This window comes from Arabidopsis lyrata (assembly GCF_000004255.2).
Source record: "Arabidopsis lyrata subsp. lyrata unplaced genomic scaffold ARALYscaffold_1, whole genome shotgun sequence".
Lineage (NCBI taxonomy): Eukaryota > Viridiplantae > Streptophyta > Magnoliopsida > Brassicales > Brassicaceae > Arabidopsis > Arabidopsis lyrata.
Window position 1 is genome coordinate 12,198 of NW_003302555.1, and position 15,468 is coordinate 27,665.

Sequence of the window (15,468 nt, forward strand, 5' to 3'; positions counted from 1 at the left end):
AGCATTCCCAGCATCGGAGGAGCGTAGATGCTTGAGGGAGGTGGCGGGAACATTATTCTCGGAATCAGATGAAGAAGAAGAAGAATCCGATCGCCAAATCTTCTTATTATTCGCGTGAGGAAGACGATGCAGTCAATTAGAGGAGGCGTACGTAAAGAAACGTCGTCGTTAAAGGCGATTAAGGCTTCTGACTTTTTTGACAGCTCACCAAAGAAAGCCCATATAACAGTATTAAGCCCAATTCACTACTGGAATCCCTGGATCTGTTTCAGACGGTAGAGTAAAGTAAAGAATGAGATAAAGCAGGTGGTATTACAAGTCCCTCCCTCTCTTCTTATTCAATATGGAGAAGCTCTAACTAACTAACCACTTGCTCTCAAAGTTTAACAGGTATCCATCCACCTTCACCAATGGAGCGTAAAAAGTAACATTAACAAACACTTTCCACTTGTTTACTTAGACAAACACAGCATGTGAAACAACAGGCTACTGCTAGCTTAGGTGATGTTCTGAGACATCATTGGTATTCGAGGATCTGCATTCACGAGAACAACGACCGTGTCTTATTGCGTTCCAGTCGAGCTTCCCTCTGAGAAACAAAAGAACACATAGGTAAGCGCAGCAGAGAAGTTGGAAACACCAAAGCCTAAATATTCATTCATTCACAACAACAACCTCTTTCTTCTTGCATTCCTTGTACACATCAAAATGATCCTGGCATTTACTCTTGTCTGATCCAAATTCTTCAAGGCCTGAGAGTTCAATTATGAAATCTAGGGGTCAAACCCGACGTTATCAGTAGATGGGACCTTAAATCTAATCAAGATTTATTACATCATTGTCTACCAAAACCCAATCTCTAAGAAATGGGATTAAAACCCACGACTCTCACCTTAGGGAGAGTAATGAAATAGATGAGATCTAATCAATGCTAATTCCTTATGGAACTCTCATGAAACGTGATATGAATAAAATGGTGTTGAGTAGGGAGAAAACTAAATAGAAATAAAACATCTCAAATCCTATCCTCGAAACAATCAGAAAGGGTGAGATCAGGAGCATCACTCACATTTGAGAGAAGCAGAGTACTGAAGATAACATGGAGAGTCAGATATCCGAGCCGCGCTAGGGTATGCCGCCGCCTCGCCTTTCGTCGCCATTTCCCGATCACCGTCTCTCTCTCTCTCTCTCTCTAGGTTCCGCGAAGATATCTTAATGGAGATGGGCCTTTGAGACACTCAGACTTATATATTCAATAGCGGGCCTTTTGCCCGCCCGGCCCAAAATAAAAGAGCACGGCCTACCCTCCATTTAGTCTAACAACAATCAAAGAAGAGAACAAAGGCTACTCCAGTTCCCGAAAGCAACACTAATTCTAAATACAAGTTGCCACAAAATGTAAGAACACAGCTCTTACATTCATGTTTCACTAGGCAGTCTCTTGTGTACATTATATATATCGCATTTCCTCGGTTGACTCCGGTTACAAGATTCGTCTTTTAAAGCCAGATCTAGGACTCTTGATTACAAATCATCTTGTAGCTGTGTTAGAAGTGCATCGGTCTCATGGGCATCGATTTCACTGTTGTTTTCTGTTCTGTTTTCGTCCACATCAATAAGAGCTTGGTAAGCTTTGTCTTCAAGATGCCCCGACTGCCTCAACAATTCCAAAACGGCCTCTTTACTGGTAACATCCGATTCCTCTTCACAGAGCTTGAAAAAACCGGACAGCATCAACACCTTGGGCCTCCAATTGCTGGACCCTTCAGCCGAAAAAGCTTTTCTCAGACAAGTCAAAGCCTCTGGAATACACCTCTTTCTGGTATGACCATCAGCTAGAATCTCCCACGTACTTGAACTTGGTTTTCCTCCCATTTCAACCATGTGGTCGAACAACCCCTCAGCTTTCTCTAGTTGGTCGTTTTTGACATACACATTCATCAGAAGATTTGGTATCCTGGGGTCATAAGAAGACTTGACTGGAAGCCATTCCTCATATACCTTCTCGGCCCCTTCAATGTCCCCCATCCTAGCCAGCGACGAGACCAAGGCATGGTAACCCAAATTGGGAATGCTCGGGACAACAGATTTGTAGACGTTCCAGACCCGGTACAGCTCTTTCTTGTTACCAACGCTGCCATACAAACTCAAGAGGTAGTGATATGGAATGCGATTACGACCAGTAATCCTTGCTTCAACCTTCCTCAGTGCATCTTCGGCTTTCTCAGTTTCACCCATCTTTATGTACATGGTGGCCATTGTGCTAAAGGTGGTCCAGTTGGGATTAATGGAAACATCCGATTTCATCTGCTGATACACTAGTTCCATTTTCTCAACTGATCCTAAGGAGCCGCAAGAGGAGAGCCAGATGTTGTAGGAGTAAATGTCGAGACGTATATCTTTCTGCTTCATCTCGAAGACCATTGCGTCGACTTTGTCATACTCCCTAAGGTTCATGTAGAGAGTCATCATAACGTTGAAGGGAAGCGGGTGCAGGGCGTATCCTTTGTCCCTCATGGTGTGGAGCAGGGCTTCAGCCTTTTCTCTCGACTTGGCCCTCACATAGGCATTGAGGAGGGAACCATAAACTCTCCGGTCCTTAAAATTCTCAGGGAGCGTGAGGAAGAACTGTTCGGCGTCTGAAATGCCACGCACTTTGCCGATTAAGTCGAGCTGGATTGCAGCATCACTTGCAGACAATCGAAACCTTTCACCTCTGTTGTTCATCCAGTCGTACACCTACGAAAACGAAACGAGATCAAGAGATACACAATCAAGAGAGCACATGAAACGCGAGGAGGACACGGACCTCGAGAGCTTGGTTGGGACGCTTGTACTTGCGAAGCTCCTTGACGACCCGACAGAGCTCCCACTTGGTAAGCTTGCGGCCGCCTTTCTCCCACTGATTCAAGACGGAAGCAGCGCCAAGCTCTGGCTTCTCCATGAGAGAAATCTTCTTGTAGATGGCATTCCACTGGACAATCGGCCTTCTCTCGTAGTCAACCGTGCCGTAGCCATAGACCTGGGAGATGGAGCACACGATTGCTGCCGTCTTCTTCGAGAGAGCTACGGAGAGGACAGGAGATCTGCAGCGAGGGAGACGGGAGTAGGAGGCGGAAGAAGCCAGTGGAACATTGCTGTTCTGCACCGCCGCCGGAAGAAGCATCTCGTCGTTACTCGTTAGGTTTCGGATAAGTCGAAGCGAATGATTTGTTTTCCTAAACGAAAAGAGGGAAAAGACAGAGGGGTAAACTGGTAAAAACTAATTAAAAGGACCAATCAATTCAATCGTGACGTAACTCAAGGGTCAAGGCCCAAAGGCTAATGATGCTACTAGATGTATTTGTTTTTTTTTTTTGATAAAAACTGGATGAATTATACAAGCGAGAGTTAAAACAGTGAGTGCATGCATCTCCGTTACATTACATCATGTCCTCTCTGAGGATGCTACATCGACCCAAAACATTGTCTCCACTTGTTGGATTGCCTAACATCCAGGCCATTTCATATGAAAAGGATCTTCCTTCTTCATATCCCGGTGCACGTATACTTTGGCTTTTTTTACCTGCAATTCAACATTATATTACATTCCATTCCATGCACCTACTTTGATGAAATACTAGCCTCACCCCAGCCGATTTACCAGGACAATGGGAGGGAAACCTCGCCGCAGCTCAAGTCTCTCAAAGCCTTCTTCATAAAACAAGCACTTGTATCCATCTACAGAGGAGTGCTCGCTGCACCAAGCATGACAACAGAGTATTACATGTTGACCACCAGTGGTATCTTTTTTTTTACTACGAATTGCTTTCTATTATATGATGAAATACTCACTTCACCAGGTACGTGAAATTTCGGTTTTGCAACTCCTCCACTACTATCTCTTCTTCTTTTGAGTATCTGCATTGCAGAAGAAAAATTTATCTCCTCCTAATTAGTTAAACAGATACCCTCTTTTATGTATTCAAAGGCAATGGAGAATGATCCCCTTTCCAACAAAGTGATATTCGTATCCAAGAAAATGAACATGAAAAACAAACAGTTGCCTTCATATGGGTGCTTCCGAGTGGCAACTTTTTTCCATGTACATTGATATTTCCTTTACTTTTACCAACCCTAAAACGGAGGTAGGACAGCTAACATACCTCCACGGAAAAGCATCTTCACAAAAGCGAGATATTCCATTCATCGCACCAAAAGTGTCTATGTGAACCCACTCTCCTCCAGCTACATTTGCAGGATGGCCTGAGAAACATGGAAGGCACCAAGTAAATTAATCAAATTGTAGGCAAATTCTCAACCAGAGGTAGATGAACACCACAAAATAAAGATGATTACACATCTTTTATGGCATGGGGACAAACAAACACTGACCAGCATATGTTTCTTGTGTGGTACCCAAGTCAATGCTGCTGCATTAATAAGAAACCCCCATAACAGAATAAGTCACTCACCTATCTGATGCAAGCGATTCAAAGCATAGCCGCTAGGATAATTGTAGTAAGATGCCATGAATGTTACAAGCGTGCATCCTGCACTATATAACTAGGTTAAGTAGACTAGCAAATCTCTTTTCTTCTCTTCCATGGCAAAGATAGTTGCTTACTGTTTCTACCTGATTGCAAAAAACGCTAGCATAACCATATTCACCAGTTTCCAAATCGTTTTCTTCCTATTATTGTAGCTGTACAACAAAATCGGATTATATTAAGAGGTCGGGCCTTGTTAGTAGTAATTTAAAGTGGCATTCAGAAATTAAGTGTATCCAAAGAGCACTTAAGATACTGAATAAAAGAAAGTCCTAGCTATGATTGAAAGCTTAGCTCGCAAACATCTGATAGAACTCATACATTCTGCTAGCAGCAACTGCAGCAGATAAGTTGAACATTGGCACTGAACTAATGATAAATCGGAGTTCCTGCATATATCAAGAAAGATAGGTAAGCCTATGTCAGAAAATGGTTAAGAAACGTTGATGGCTACTGAGATAAGTAATCCATCTGAATACCTTGTGTGGAAGTTTAGAGTATAGTATAACGAACGATAAAACTGGAAGAATAAAGAATGGAACCCTCCTGTCAACTAAAGTACCAAGCTGCATAAAAAGAAAACAAATGAGAAGTTATATAGAGATACAATTAGAGATCCAAACTATAAAGGAACAAGAAAAACACTATCACAGATGTTAAGAGGTCTGGATTTTACCAATGAAAGTGGATAAGCTACAAGTAAAGACCGTGGGAGTGCCGAGGTGAAGTACCAATGTATGGAATGTGTCTAGTTTAGCAACTAGTTTTCAAGGAACAACACATAATTTCTTAAAATTGCAAGTGCCACAATATTAAACTTTGAATTGGAAATTCCAAATGGTTATTATTGTAAAGAACGCAATCCTTTAATCAGGCAGTAGAAAAATGCTAGAACATTATGCATCATACAAAAAATAAATAAATTGAGGAAACAAATTTTGAAGGATACACCCCAGTCAGAGCTCCGGTTTAGAATGGAGTTAAACCAGAAAACTTCAAATTCTGGCCAGACACACTTCTTCCACATGATAGAGTCAACCGAAATGGTAAGACCTGTCCCAAGGAATATTCCATGACCACAAAAAACTGACTCGGGAACCAGTGTCTGAAGGGAAAGAGCAAATAGATCACAGAACGAAGAGGAATTTTTAACCAACCTACGGCCAACAGAGCGGTTCCAACACAATACTTAAGTGCTTTCCAGAAGGAGATCGATTTGGTCTGTCATTGACAAACGTAAAGCACCCGCATCAGATGGAACGAAAAAGTACACGGCCAATTATATATATCCAGAAGTCCATAACCCAAACTATTTAATATTCGTCACCAGCTCACCAATAAAAGTTCAAGACCAATAGGCCCAAGTAGTAACATCGTATCGCATCTGAGGATTACAGTGGCAAAAATCTGATTATCGGATAAAAGAGATGTCAGCAAACCCATAGTTGTGGAAAACAACACCCTGATATTATAGATTTAAATAATCGGGAAAATATGTTACCACGAAGATAATACATACCAGGAAACTCAAAGCTGGATAAAAGTTTCCCTTTAACCAATTACCATATGCCAGATTAACTGCAAAATCCGGATTTCACAACATTAGCAGCACATAATAAGGCCTAGGCTAGATGGGACATGGGAAAGAGTGCTAGGACATCCCATTACTAGTAGAGTCAGATGAATAGAAGTAATTACCTAATCCCAAAGCTAGAATATTAGGTAGAGGACGAGTGCAGTAGAAAAGAAAATGAAACTGAAGACTGGTGAAAAGGACAAAGAAAGTTTCCACTTGATGTCCAAACTTATTTCTTATCTGACAAAGAAGTAAAAAACAGCCAACAAGATGCATGTAAGAGATCCCAATTCCAACGACATGGGAAGGGACATAGAATCAGATAGGGAAAGAGTAGCATGGAAACAAGCACTAGAGGAACTTACTAGCAAAGAAACTTCATACCTGAACCCGGAAAAATCTTAGTGTGGACAATATGATGCAGCCCAAGACCAAACGAGCTGCAAGTCAGAATGATAAAACTATGATGTGAACTGGTTTTGTCAGTGTTTAGAATCCAAGAGGAGAATGGTTAGCGATTGATTAAGGAATTAAAGGGAGAAACCTGCAACAAGGCTATAAACCTTGGGGAAGCCAAGCCAGCTGATAATTGATACAACAGGTGATGCAAAAACAGAGACAATGAAGGCTCCTGCAAGAGTGGAATCAAAAGATCATCCACTAGAAGAGCACTAAGGATGAGAGCGAAATTCAACAGCCGTCCTTACCAATAAAAGTTCGAGGGACAACACCAGGGAACTCCAAATGATCATACTGATAGAAAAAAAGAGAGAGAGAAGTCGGTAAAAATGTGGTAAGCTTCAGAGAAGTAAAAGAAAAAGAAGAAGAGAGGACACTCACAGAGTCCAAATGATGGCGATGGTAAAGAATGTCGTGCATTGACTTGAGACGAGAGAATCGGTTTCAGTAAAACGGAGAAAGAGTGAGACTCTAAATACTTTGAAAACCTACCTGTACGTTGAAGCTCTCTTCCACCTTAGTATATGGTGCCATGACCACATAAATTGCAGCTACAGATCCCAGAATCAAATCATATCCTGCTCCCACCAATCGAAGTTTTCAGATATATATAAGAAAAAGAGATCATCTGGCCGCCTAAGACGACGAAGAAATTACCATAGGATTGAAGAAACTTGGCCATTTTCGAATCCGTCGGCGTCTCGTCTCTGTATCGGGGAATCGGAAATCAGGCAGCCGAATGAATACACAAACAAACGCTTTCGATGGAAACAGAAAATTAAAAATGGGCCTTCCCTTTTCGGGTTACAAATGGGTCCAAAGAATCTGGGCCTATATATAATAAGCCTATTACTTTTTTTTTTTTTTTTTTTTTTTTTTTTTTGCGGGGCCTAGCTTAAAAGGGCAAAGGAAGGAGAGCAAATTTCTGTCGAGAAAAAAAGAGAGAGAAGCCATGGCCGCGGAAGAAGCGTCGGAGTTCTACCTGAGGTACTATGTCGGTCACAAAGGGAAATTTGGACACGAGTTCCTGGAGTTCGAGTTTAGAGAGGACGGTAAGCTCCGTTACGCCAACAACTCTAACTACAAGAACGATACTATTATCCGGAAGGAGGTGTTTCTCACCCCCGCCGTTCTCAAGGAATGCAAGCGTATCGTCTCCGAGAGCGAGGTCCTTCTTCTCTCTCTTCCGATTTGCTTCTCTTTTTTTCTTTTACTGTCCGCGTTTTGGTCAATCTTCTATATTACTCAATTAGGGTTTTTGTGATTTCGTTTTGATTTTTGTCGATCTAGGGCATCTTATCCTGGGAGTTTGATTGATTGAATAGTGTTGTAGATTTAGAACCCCCACTTCTTTGTTAATGCTGTTATCTAGGAATAATGGATGATTGTTACCTACTTTCCATGGATGTGTTGGCTTTGCAACCTGACATGTGATGTTTTGTCTGTGGGTAGATTCTGAAAGAAGACGACAACAATTGGCCGGAACCTGACCGTGTTGGAAAGCAAGAGCTTGAGATCGTCTTGGGTAATGAGCATATCTCATTCGCTACATCTAAGATTGGATCTCTTGTTGATGTCCAGAGCAGTAATGATCCCGAAGGACTTCGCATCTTCTACTATCTTGTTCAGGTCGCCTCTCTCTCTCTAATGAAACCATTTGCAGGGAGGCATTTTCTGTTGTTGTTCTCTATCAGCTGATAATGGTTCTGTAGTTGTATTGTTTTTTTAGTGCTCTAACGTATTCCTCTTGAAACTTTCATGGTTGCAGGACTTGAAATGTCTTGTTTTTTCGCTCATCTCTCTGCACTTCAAAATCAAGCCTATCTAGAGAAGAAATCAGTATGTGACATGTGAAGACGAGATGAATTTGTTGGGAGCTTGAGGACTTTGTGACTGAAATTTGGTTGTTTTTATGTCTCTGGTTCATTCATGCGAGTTTCTTGTATTGTTAGTTTGAAAACCCTGAGTTCCATTAGTATGCTGCTTTTGCTTCGAATCTTATATGTTGGTATTGAAAATGAACAGTGGTTTGGCTCTTCTAAGAAGCATAGGGCTGTGGCTAGGTGCTGTTATTTTTCAATAGTAACAATCGAATTTGGGAAAACAAAAGATCATTGAATCATATACTCGTGCTTATGTTATAGGCTCATGTTGTCTGGTTTTCTAGCTAACAGGGTCACATTTTAACGCCACAACTGGCCCAAGCCGGTCCATTGAGTCCTAGAAAACTAAATAAACTTGTAACCTTGGTTTTAAATGGCGCAATGCGCACCATAGCACAGAGGGTCCTTGAATGAGTCATGCGCCATGGCTCACCAAAGCGCACACTTTTCGGATCTGTGGCGCTCCATTAACTGATTCTCTGTATATGGTTTTAGCCTTCAAGGTTCGTTCGTCTATGGTGTTTTATTCAGGAGAATTAGGGATTTTACATCTTCTAACTGGTCAGAACCGGTTCAATTTAAGATAAACCGAGGATTGATTTGGTTTGATAAACTAATGGGAACACATGGTTAAACTTTCAAGTCGGTTTAGGCTACCAAACCACTTAAATTGAACCATGTATTAACCAGCTAGGTTTGTAAAATGGTTTATCCTATTCAATCGGATATATTCCCTGTTCTAAAAATCCCCGCCTAGCCCCGATTACTCTCCGCTTAATCGCTAAGCCCACCCTATCCGTCTCGATTAATGACTAATCCCCTAAAAAATCAGTAACCCGAATATTCTCCGCCTAATCCGATTACTTCCCGCCTAATCTTATATACCCCGATTATTTTTTAGATTGAAAGTATAATTTTTCTTTTATTTTTGTTATTCAATCATTTGAATGGAGAGTTTGTGATGTTTTACAATAACTTGTGTTCAAATTTTAATAAAAATCATAAATTTGTAATAAAAATCATAAATTTTTACAATATTGGATTAATATATTTTAAAAATATTAAAATAACTCTAAAACTAATCCCCGATTAATCCCCGATTTTAATCCGATTTTCCGATTAATCGCTAGGCCTATACCGAGCGCCCGACTAGCGCCTAGCGATTTTTCAAACAAGGGATATATTGAACTAATCAGTTTTAAATACTTTTTATTTCTAACATAGTGAATTCTTGTATGTGTTTCCTTGTATAGGGATATAATTAGGCCTGGGCAAAAAACCCGGACCGAAAAAATCGGGTTGGGACGGGTTAGGGTATTAGAAAATTACCTCATTGGGTAGAGTATTGGATTATCCGTGAGTATCGGGTCGGGTCGGAGATTACCCGTTACCCATTTAGGGTACCCACAAACCCCAAGAAATACACATGTTTATATATGTATACTAGATTTTAACCCGCGGTACACCGCGGGATGATTTAATTTTAAAGTTAGTATAAAAATATTTTGTAAATTGTATCTCCTTATAACATATTTATTTATATTATAGTTTACAATTGTTATTAAGTAACGGTATACCACGAGTCCACGGTATAATTATTAATAAACTGAGGATTTAACCCGTATTAAAGCGGTATATAAATATTGATTCAAATTCGTCCGCCATATAAATCATTTCCGAAATATAACCCGTTCCGTAATTTCTTAACCCGTCCTGTGATTTGTATTAAAAAAAAAAAGGATTAAATCCGTATTGAAGCGGCGAATTAATGATATTTTAATTTTTTTATTATTGTTGATTCAAAAACCCGTCCCGCCAAACCCATCCCGCCAAAAAACTCATTTATTTTATTAATGTTCTTATTTATGATATGATTCTGAATCATTGTCTAAATATTTTAATCGATGTAGAACGTTGAACACACATATTATATGTCCGTTTTTAAAATTTCGAATCACAGTATATGCAGAAAAAAAATTGATTTTTTTTTTTACTTTATGTATTATATGATGATTCAAAACAGTTAAAAACAAATCAAACAAAGATGATAGGAGAATCATAATTATAAACTTAATCAAATCTTCTAAAAATCTAAATTATTAAATATGGAATATCCGGTGTATGAGTTGGGTTAAATATAACCCGACCCAACAAATTTTTTGTGAAGGAATTTTTAAAATGGGTCGGATATCCGATATATCCGAAAGCTTTTTTACCCACCCGTCACAAAAAGTGCTGCGATTATACTAGTATAGATAGATAATTAGATATATAGTCTTATATAGTTATATACTTATATGTATGTCCTAAGTTTTAGGTTTTGTGACTTTTGACGTTTGAGTTTATATATGTATATAGATAATTAGATATATAGTCTTATATAGTTATATCTATATATAATAATATTTGAGAAGTGTTTTTGCTGACGTGTCGGACTCTCGGCTCTTGTTGAGTCATTGATTTTACGTAATTACTTAATTATCTTTAATGAAATCTAATTAATTTTGGAAAAATTAAATTGAATTTCGGAATTAACCAGGAAAAAATAATTTTGGAAACAATAAACATGATAATTAACCAAAAAAAAAAAATGAAGCTTCCATGAACGTGAATTCGTGATCATAATGAAGAAACGTGTGAATGGAGACGGTTGATGGTTTTTTTTTTTTTTTTTTTTTTTTTTTTTTTTTTTTTTTTTACCTTTTGTGTAAACAGATCTGTTTCATAATTTATCGGAAAAGGAATTATATCAAAAAAAAAAAATCGGAAAAGGAAAATATTTATTATAATATTGATATATTTAAGATGATAATGTCAAATATCCGAAAATTATTAATCGGAGCATTAATATAAACATAAAAGAATACTATTCTAACCTTACTCAAATTAATAAGATTTAGATATCCGAAATTAATCGTAAACGGCTATTAATTGTTAAACTAATTAAAATAAAGATCAAACGTACCGGAATAGATGAAATTTTTGGTATGATCGTCGTGTTCGTCGTCGTCGTTTCAATCTAAATATTTGGAAAAAAAAAAACGAACAAAAAAAATAATATGTAGAATAGATGAAATTTTTGGTATGATCGTCGTGTTCGTCGTCGTCGTTTCAATCTAAATATTTGGAAAAAAAAACGAACAAAAAAAATAATATGTAGATCAATGAAAGAGAACCCACCAATTTAGAAACGGTTATCACGCCATCGTATTGTTCGTCGGATGATTATAAGTCTCTAATCCGGAGATTGACTTGAACCCTGACAAAAACATATATTCATAGCATAAAATCGTAAATAGAAGGTAGAAGACCACCTATTAATCGGTTGTAACCTTGTGCAAACTCGATTTAATTTTGACGAATGAAATGTTGGTGTGGTGTCAAAACTTTCTTGGGGAGACTCGAAGATGAGAGAGCTGAAGTCAGAGATAGGCAGAGAGGTTTACATGTGAATTAAGGTATGGAGTGCTAACGTGAACATGAACGTGAACGGTGGTGATTTTTGCACATAATAGCAATTAGATCGAGTTTTGGAAAAAAATATGGATCAGCGTGACATGACGCATATGGATACCATGCATGTCTATCTTTTGTAAATCAAAAATTATATTATTGTTCCGCCTTATTTTTGAAACAGAAAGGAATTTTTCCTTAAATTTTAATATATTTTATAAGATAGTATCAGATATAGTAGTAAATCTAAAATAGTTGTTATTATTCTATATTTTTACCGAAAAAAGTAAATATTATTTTAAATAAACATGGATAACAATGAATAAATGGCAGTTTTACAAATATTTATTATTATGATAGTGATTTGCTTATTAAAATATGTAAATTTTCTTTTCTTTTTTTGTATTTATCGTCGAAAAATTTAGAAACTCTAAATCATGCACCGCCTCCTATTCAATATAAATACCTTGCTCATGGTATTCAATTTCAGATCATAACTAACCTTTGTTTTTTTGTTCTTTTTTTTCAAACTTTTTTTTGCTTCTACCTAATTTTAATTTTTCTTTTTATTGTAGGGTGGATGTATGGAGGGGACGATGTGAACTGGTGTATGGAAAATTTGGACCTAATTCAATGAATAAACAGGTGATCTTATAGTTTATATGTACAAAGTTGATTTTTTTTTTTTTGTATTTATGGTTTCACTATTTTCACCACTAATCAATTTTTATAATCAAAAAGTTTGGTTTCAACTTTTGAGAAGGTAATCATCGATGGTTTGGTATGTTTCTTTTTGTTGTAAAAAGATGAGGTACCTCCCGATTTTGTTGAGGTACATGTTCTTATTATTTTCAAATATGTCTTTTCTCAGAAGAAACACTCAACTTTTGATAACACAGTTGTCACAAAGTCAGAAAGATGACTTATTTCAGGGATGAATCTTCAGAGGAGGCTAATTTTTGTCGTTAATACAATTTAAGTATTCCTCTCTTTAGATTAGGGATAACAAACTTGGCTGTTAAATTCAGGAATTACTCTTCGTTGCCAATCTCTCTCCCCAAACTAATATATTACATATATGGAAGTAGTAACTTAAAGTTTTTGGTATCGAGGTCATTCTAAGGCACTGAGATTCGGACTTTGGTATGTATAGGATTCGTTTTCCATGCACTAAGATTTAATTATTGTTTAATTTATTGGTTTTTAGGTTTCTTTCCATGCTCTGATGCGTTTTCGGGTGTGCCAATGGAAGCTTGCATCACTCTTTACTCCAAGCGTAAGTATGCTCTGCATTAGCTTCTTCTGTTCCATTGGTTATTATGGGTTTTGACTTTTGAGAAATATACAACAATTTAAAACCAGGTTTTGTTGTTGATTGGTTCGGTTTGTATACCATATTTTGCTAAATACATATGACCATAAATAAGACCAAAGGAGCTGGGTTAGCTCCTTTGCCAGCTAGGTTGACTTCGTCTCCTCCCCGTCTTGCGGATTTCCGTTATTCAACGGGTATATTTGAGAAGTATACGGTACTAAAACCACAACCATTGATCTTAGCTTGATCGGTTCTTCCCTAGGATTTATACATAAAAGTAAATTGTTTTGTTTAATAATTTTCCATTGCATGAACTTTCGAGACAACAAGTGGACAGGAGTGTAATGTCATCAAAAGTCAAATCAAATACTGTGAGGAACATATTAGACAACGTTGGCTTCTTTCGCAGCTGCTCAACGTTGTCTCTCCCGATGGTCCCAACACTCTCTTCTTCTTTTTTTGTCAACATTCAAACGTTGTTTAAAATAAATAAAAATGTTTAACCTTAATCATCTTTCTAGATCTTTAAATGCCTAAAATTCACCTTAATCAGTCAGCAATCCGTCACGTTAATGATTTTGAAAGGAAGACTTTTGTTTTGTTTCGGTTAGTTTTGTTTGTTTAGTATTTTAATCACAAGATAACTCTAATTTCCCATTAGAGTTGTGTTAATTGTGTTGATTATGATTTGGCGTTCCAATTCTGATATTATTTTTATGTTGTAAATCTTAAACTGTTACGTTATTGTTCTATCTTCCTATGTGAGAAAAAAGTAAAATGTTTTAAAATTTTGACATGGATAATAATATAATTGTAAATCTATAATAATTATATTATCATTTTATTTATATTTTTCAAAAAGAAATATATTTATCTTAATAGATTTAATATGATAATGTCAAATATAGTTATAAATCTAAAAGAGTTATGTTATTATCCCATCCTTTTATGAGAAAAAAGCAGATATTCTCTTAAACTTTTAAATTAACGTGGATAATAATAAATAAATAATAATTTTACTAATATGATAATGATTCGGTTTTAATCTTACCAAAAAACAAATAATGATTCTGTTTTAAAAATATATAAATTTTCTTTGTTTAGTTGTAGATATTGTCATATAAAAAATTCTTAGATCCTCCACTGCCTTAATTTTATGTAAATACCTTGCTTGATATTTAATTTTGATTTGATATCATAACTAATCCTTGCTTTTTTTTTCGGCACTAACCATTGAATTTTTTATACTGCCATTTAATTCTTGCATAAAAAATAATAATTAATAGTAGTGTTTATTATGAATGCAGGTTTGTTTTCCATAAAAACTAGATTGGATTTATGGAAGCACGTCATTGTTTCCAGTGCGAGGAAACAAATGTCGTATCACTGCTGTTGTGGCTCTTTAGTACTTTCGTTTCTGTTTATGGCTTTGCTTCGGTTGTATGGTTAGTCATCAATCATTGATCTTCTCATTGTTTGAATATTGTTGCATAGGAAAAATCTTCCTTTTTTATGAATCTTTCAAAAGTTGGGTCCATGATATTCTCAGTGATTGATTATGTTTATTGAATATTTGTGTGCTTCCTCTGCTGATATTCTAATTCATGCTTTATTCGTCGTCTTTGATACACTCTGATTAACCATTGTGCACCTCTAGAGTCTAATTTGCAATATTAATGCAAGTCTCTTTAACTTACGGATTATGAAGAGCATCCTAAGATCGTTTAATTTGATTCAGGCTTTATGTGGCTAATGTTTGGTCTTGGATGTGAATTAGTCTATCATGTTTCTTGGAAGGTAGGAAGGAATCTTGATGTTTACCAAAATCCAATGTGCTCTTTTGTAGCTCAGTTTGAAATATGTACTAATTATTGTAGAGGGAACCCGAAACAAAGAGACCATATGTATGATTTTATATGCGAAGAGAAGCTCCGAATTTGAAATCGTCTCCACTCCGGTGATATGTGGCCATGGTGTGAAGGAGTCTGGAGCCATGGTTATTTCAGATTCGGACATAACCGTAATTGTTAAACTAATAAAAATAAGATCAAACGTACCGGATTGATGAGAATTTTTGGTGTTCTTCGTCATGTTCTTCGTCGTATGGATCTAACAAAACAAAAAAAATATATATACCCCAGAATTTTTTTTTGTTTGTTAATAGAGAGAACCCACCAATTTTGTAGCGTTGATTGTGACATCGAATTGTTTGTCGGATGAATATAAGTCTCTAATCCGGAGACTGAAAATGAA

General features: G+C 37.0%; 4 protein-coding genes across 6 annotated transcripts; 1 reads left to right on the forward strand and 3 right to left on the reverse strand.

The window, feature by feature from the left end:
- Positions 1-281: 281 nt before the first annotated feature.
- On the reverse strand, positions 282-1,263 carry LOC9328083 (cytochrome c oxidase-assembly factor COX23, mitochondrial). The gene is made up of 3 exons (XM_021010634.1): positions 1,070-1,263; positions 676-752; positions 282-589 (listed from the first exon to the last, which is right to left on the reverse strand). Exons 1-3 carry the CDS (start codon positions 1,158-1,160, stop codon positions 542-544), a joined length of 216 nt encoding a protein of 71 aa, XP_020866293.1. The 5' UTR covers positions 1,161-1,263; the 3' UTR covers positions 282-541.
- A 68-nt stretch (positions 1,264-1,331) lies between these two features.
- LOC9328084 (pentatricopeptide repeat-containing protein At1g02150) lies at positions 1,332-3,327 on the reverse strand. Its single transcript, XM_002891976.2, has 2 exons — positions 2,810-3,327; positions 1,332-2,739 (listed from the first exon to the last, which is right to left on the reverse strand). The coding sequence occupies exons 1-2, from the start codon at positions 3,164-3,166 to the stop codon at positions 1,525-1,527; spliced, it is 1,572 nt and encodes a 523-aa protein (XP_002892022.1). The 5' UTR covers positions 3,167-3,327; the 3' UTR covers positions 1,332-1,524.
- Positions 3,326-7,354, reverse strand: LOC9328085 (dol-P-Man:Man(7)GlcNAc(2)-PP-Dol alpha-1,6-mannosyltransferase). 3 transcript variants are annotated; one of them, XM_021010632.1, is made up of 20 exons: positions 7,222-7,354; positions 7,057-7,142; positions 6,946-6,987; positions 6,813-6,858; positions 6,650-6,736; positions 6,490-6,545; positions 6,228-6,345; positions 6,049-6,107; positions 5,865-5,936; positions 5,687-5,750; positions 5,479-5,582; positions 5,206-5,277; positions 5,009-5,095; positions 4,851-4,918; positions 4,616-4,684; positions 4,455-4,537; positions 4,146-4,245; positions 3,835-3,900; positions 3,641-3,737; positions 3,326-3,563 (listed from the first exon to the last, which is right to left on the reverse strand). In XM_021010632.1, exons 1-20 carry the CDS (start codon positions 7,244-7,246, stop codon positions 3,423-3,425), a joined length of 1,542 nt encoding a protein of 513 aa, XP_020866291.1. In that variant the 5' UTR covers positions 7,247-7,354; the 3' UTR covers positions 3,326-3,422. The 3 variants fall into 3 exon arrangements, with proteins under 3 accessions (XP_020866291.1, XP_002892023.1, XP_020866292.1); XM_002891977.2 differs by having other exon boundaries at positions 3,326-3,565; positions 3,644-3,737; positions 7,222-7,346; XM_021010633.1 differs by having other exon boundaries at positions 3,470-3,565; positions 3,630-3,737; positions 7,222-7,353.
- Positions 7,355-7,473: 119 nt separating this feature from the next.
- LOC9328086 (protein mago nashi homolog) lies at positions 7,474-8,668 on the forward strand. The gene is made up of 3 exons (XM_002889284.2): positions 7,474-7,732; positions 8,017-8,193; positions 8,333-8,668. Exons 1-3 carry the CDS (start codon positions 7,517-7,519, stop codon positions 8,390-8,392), a joined length of 453 nt encoding a protein of 150 aa, XP_002889330.1. The 5' UTR covers positions 7,474-7,516; the 3' UTR covers positions 8,393-8,668.
- Positions 8,669-15,468: the final 6,800 nt, after the last annotated feature.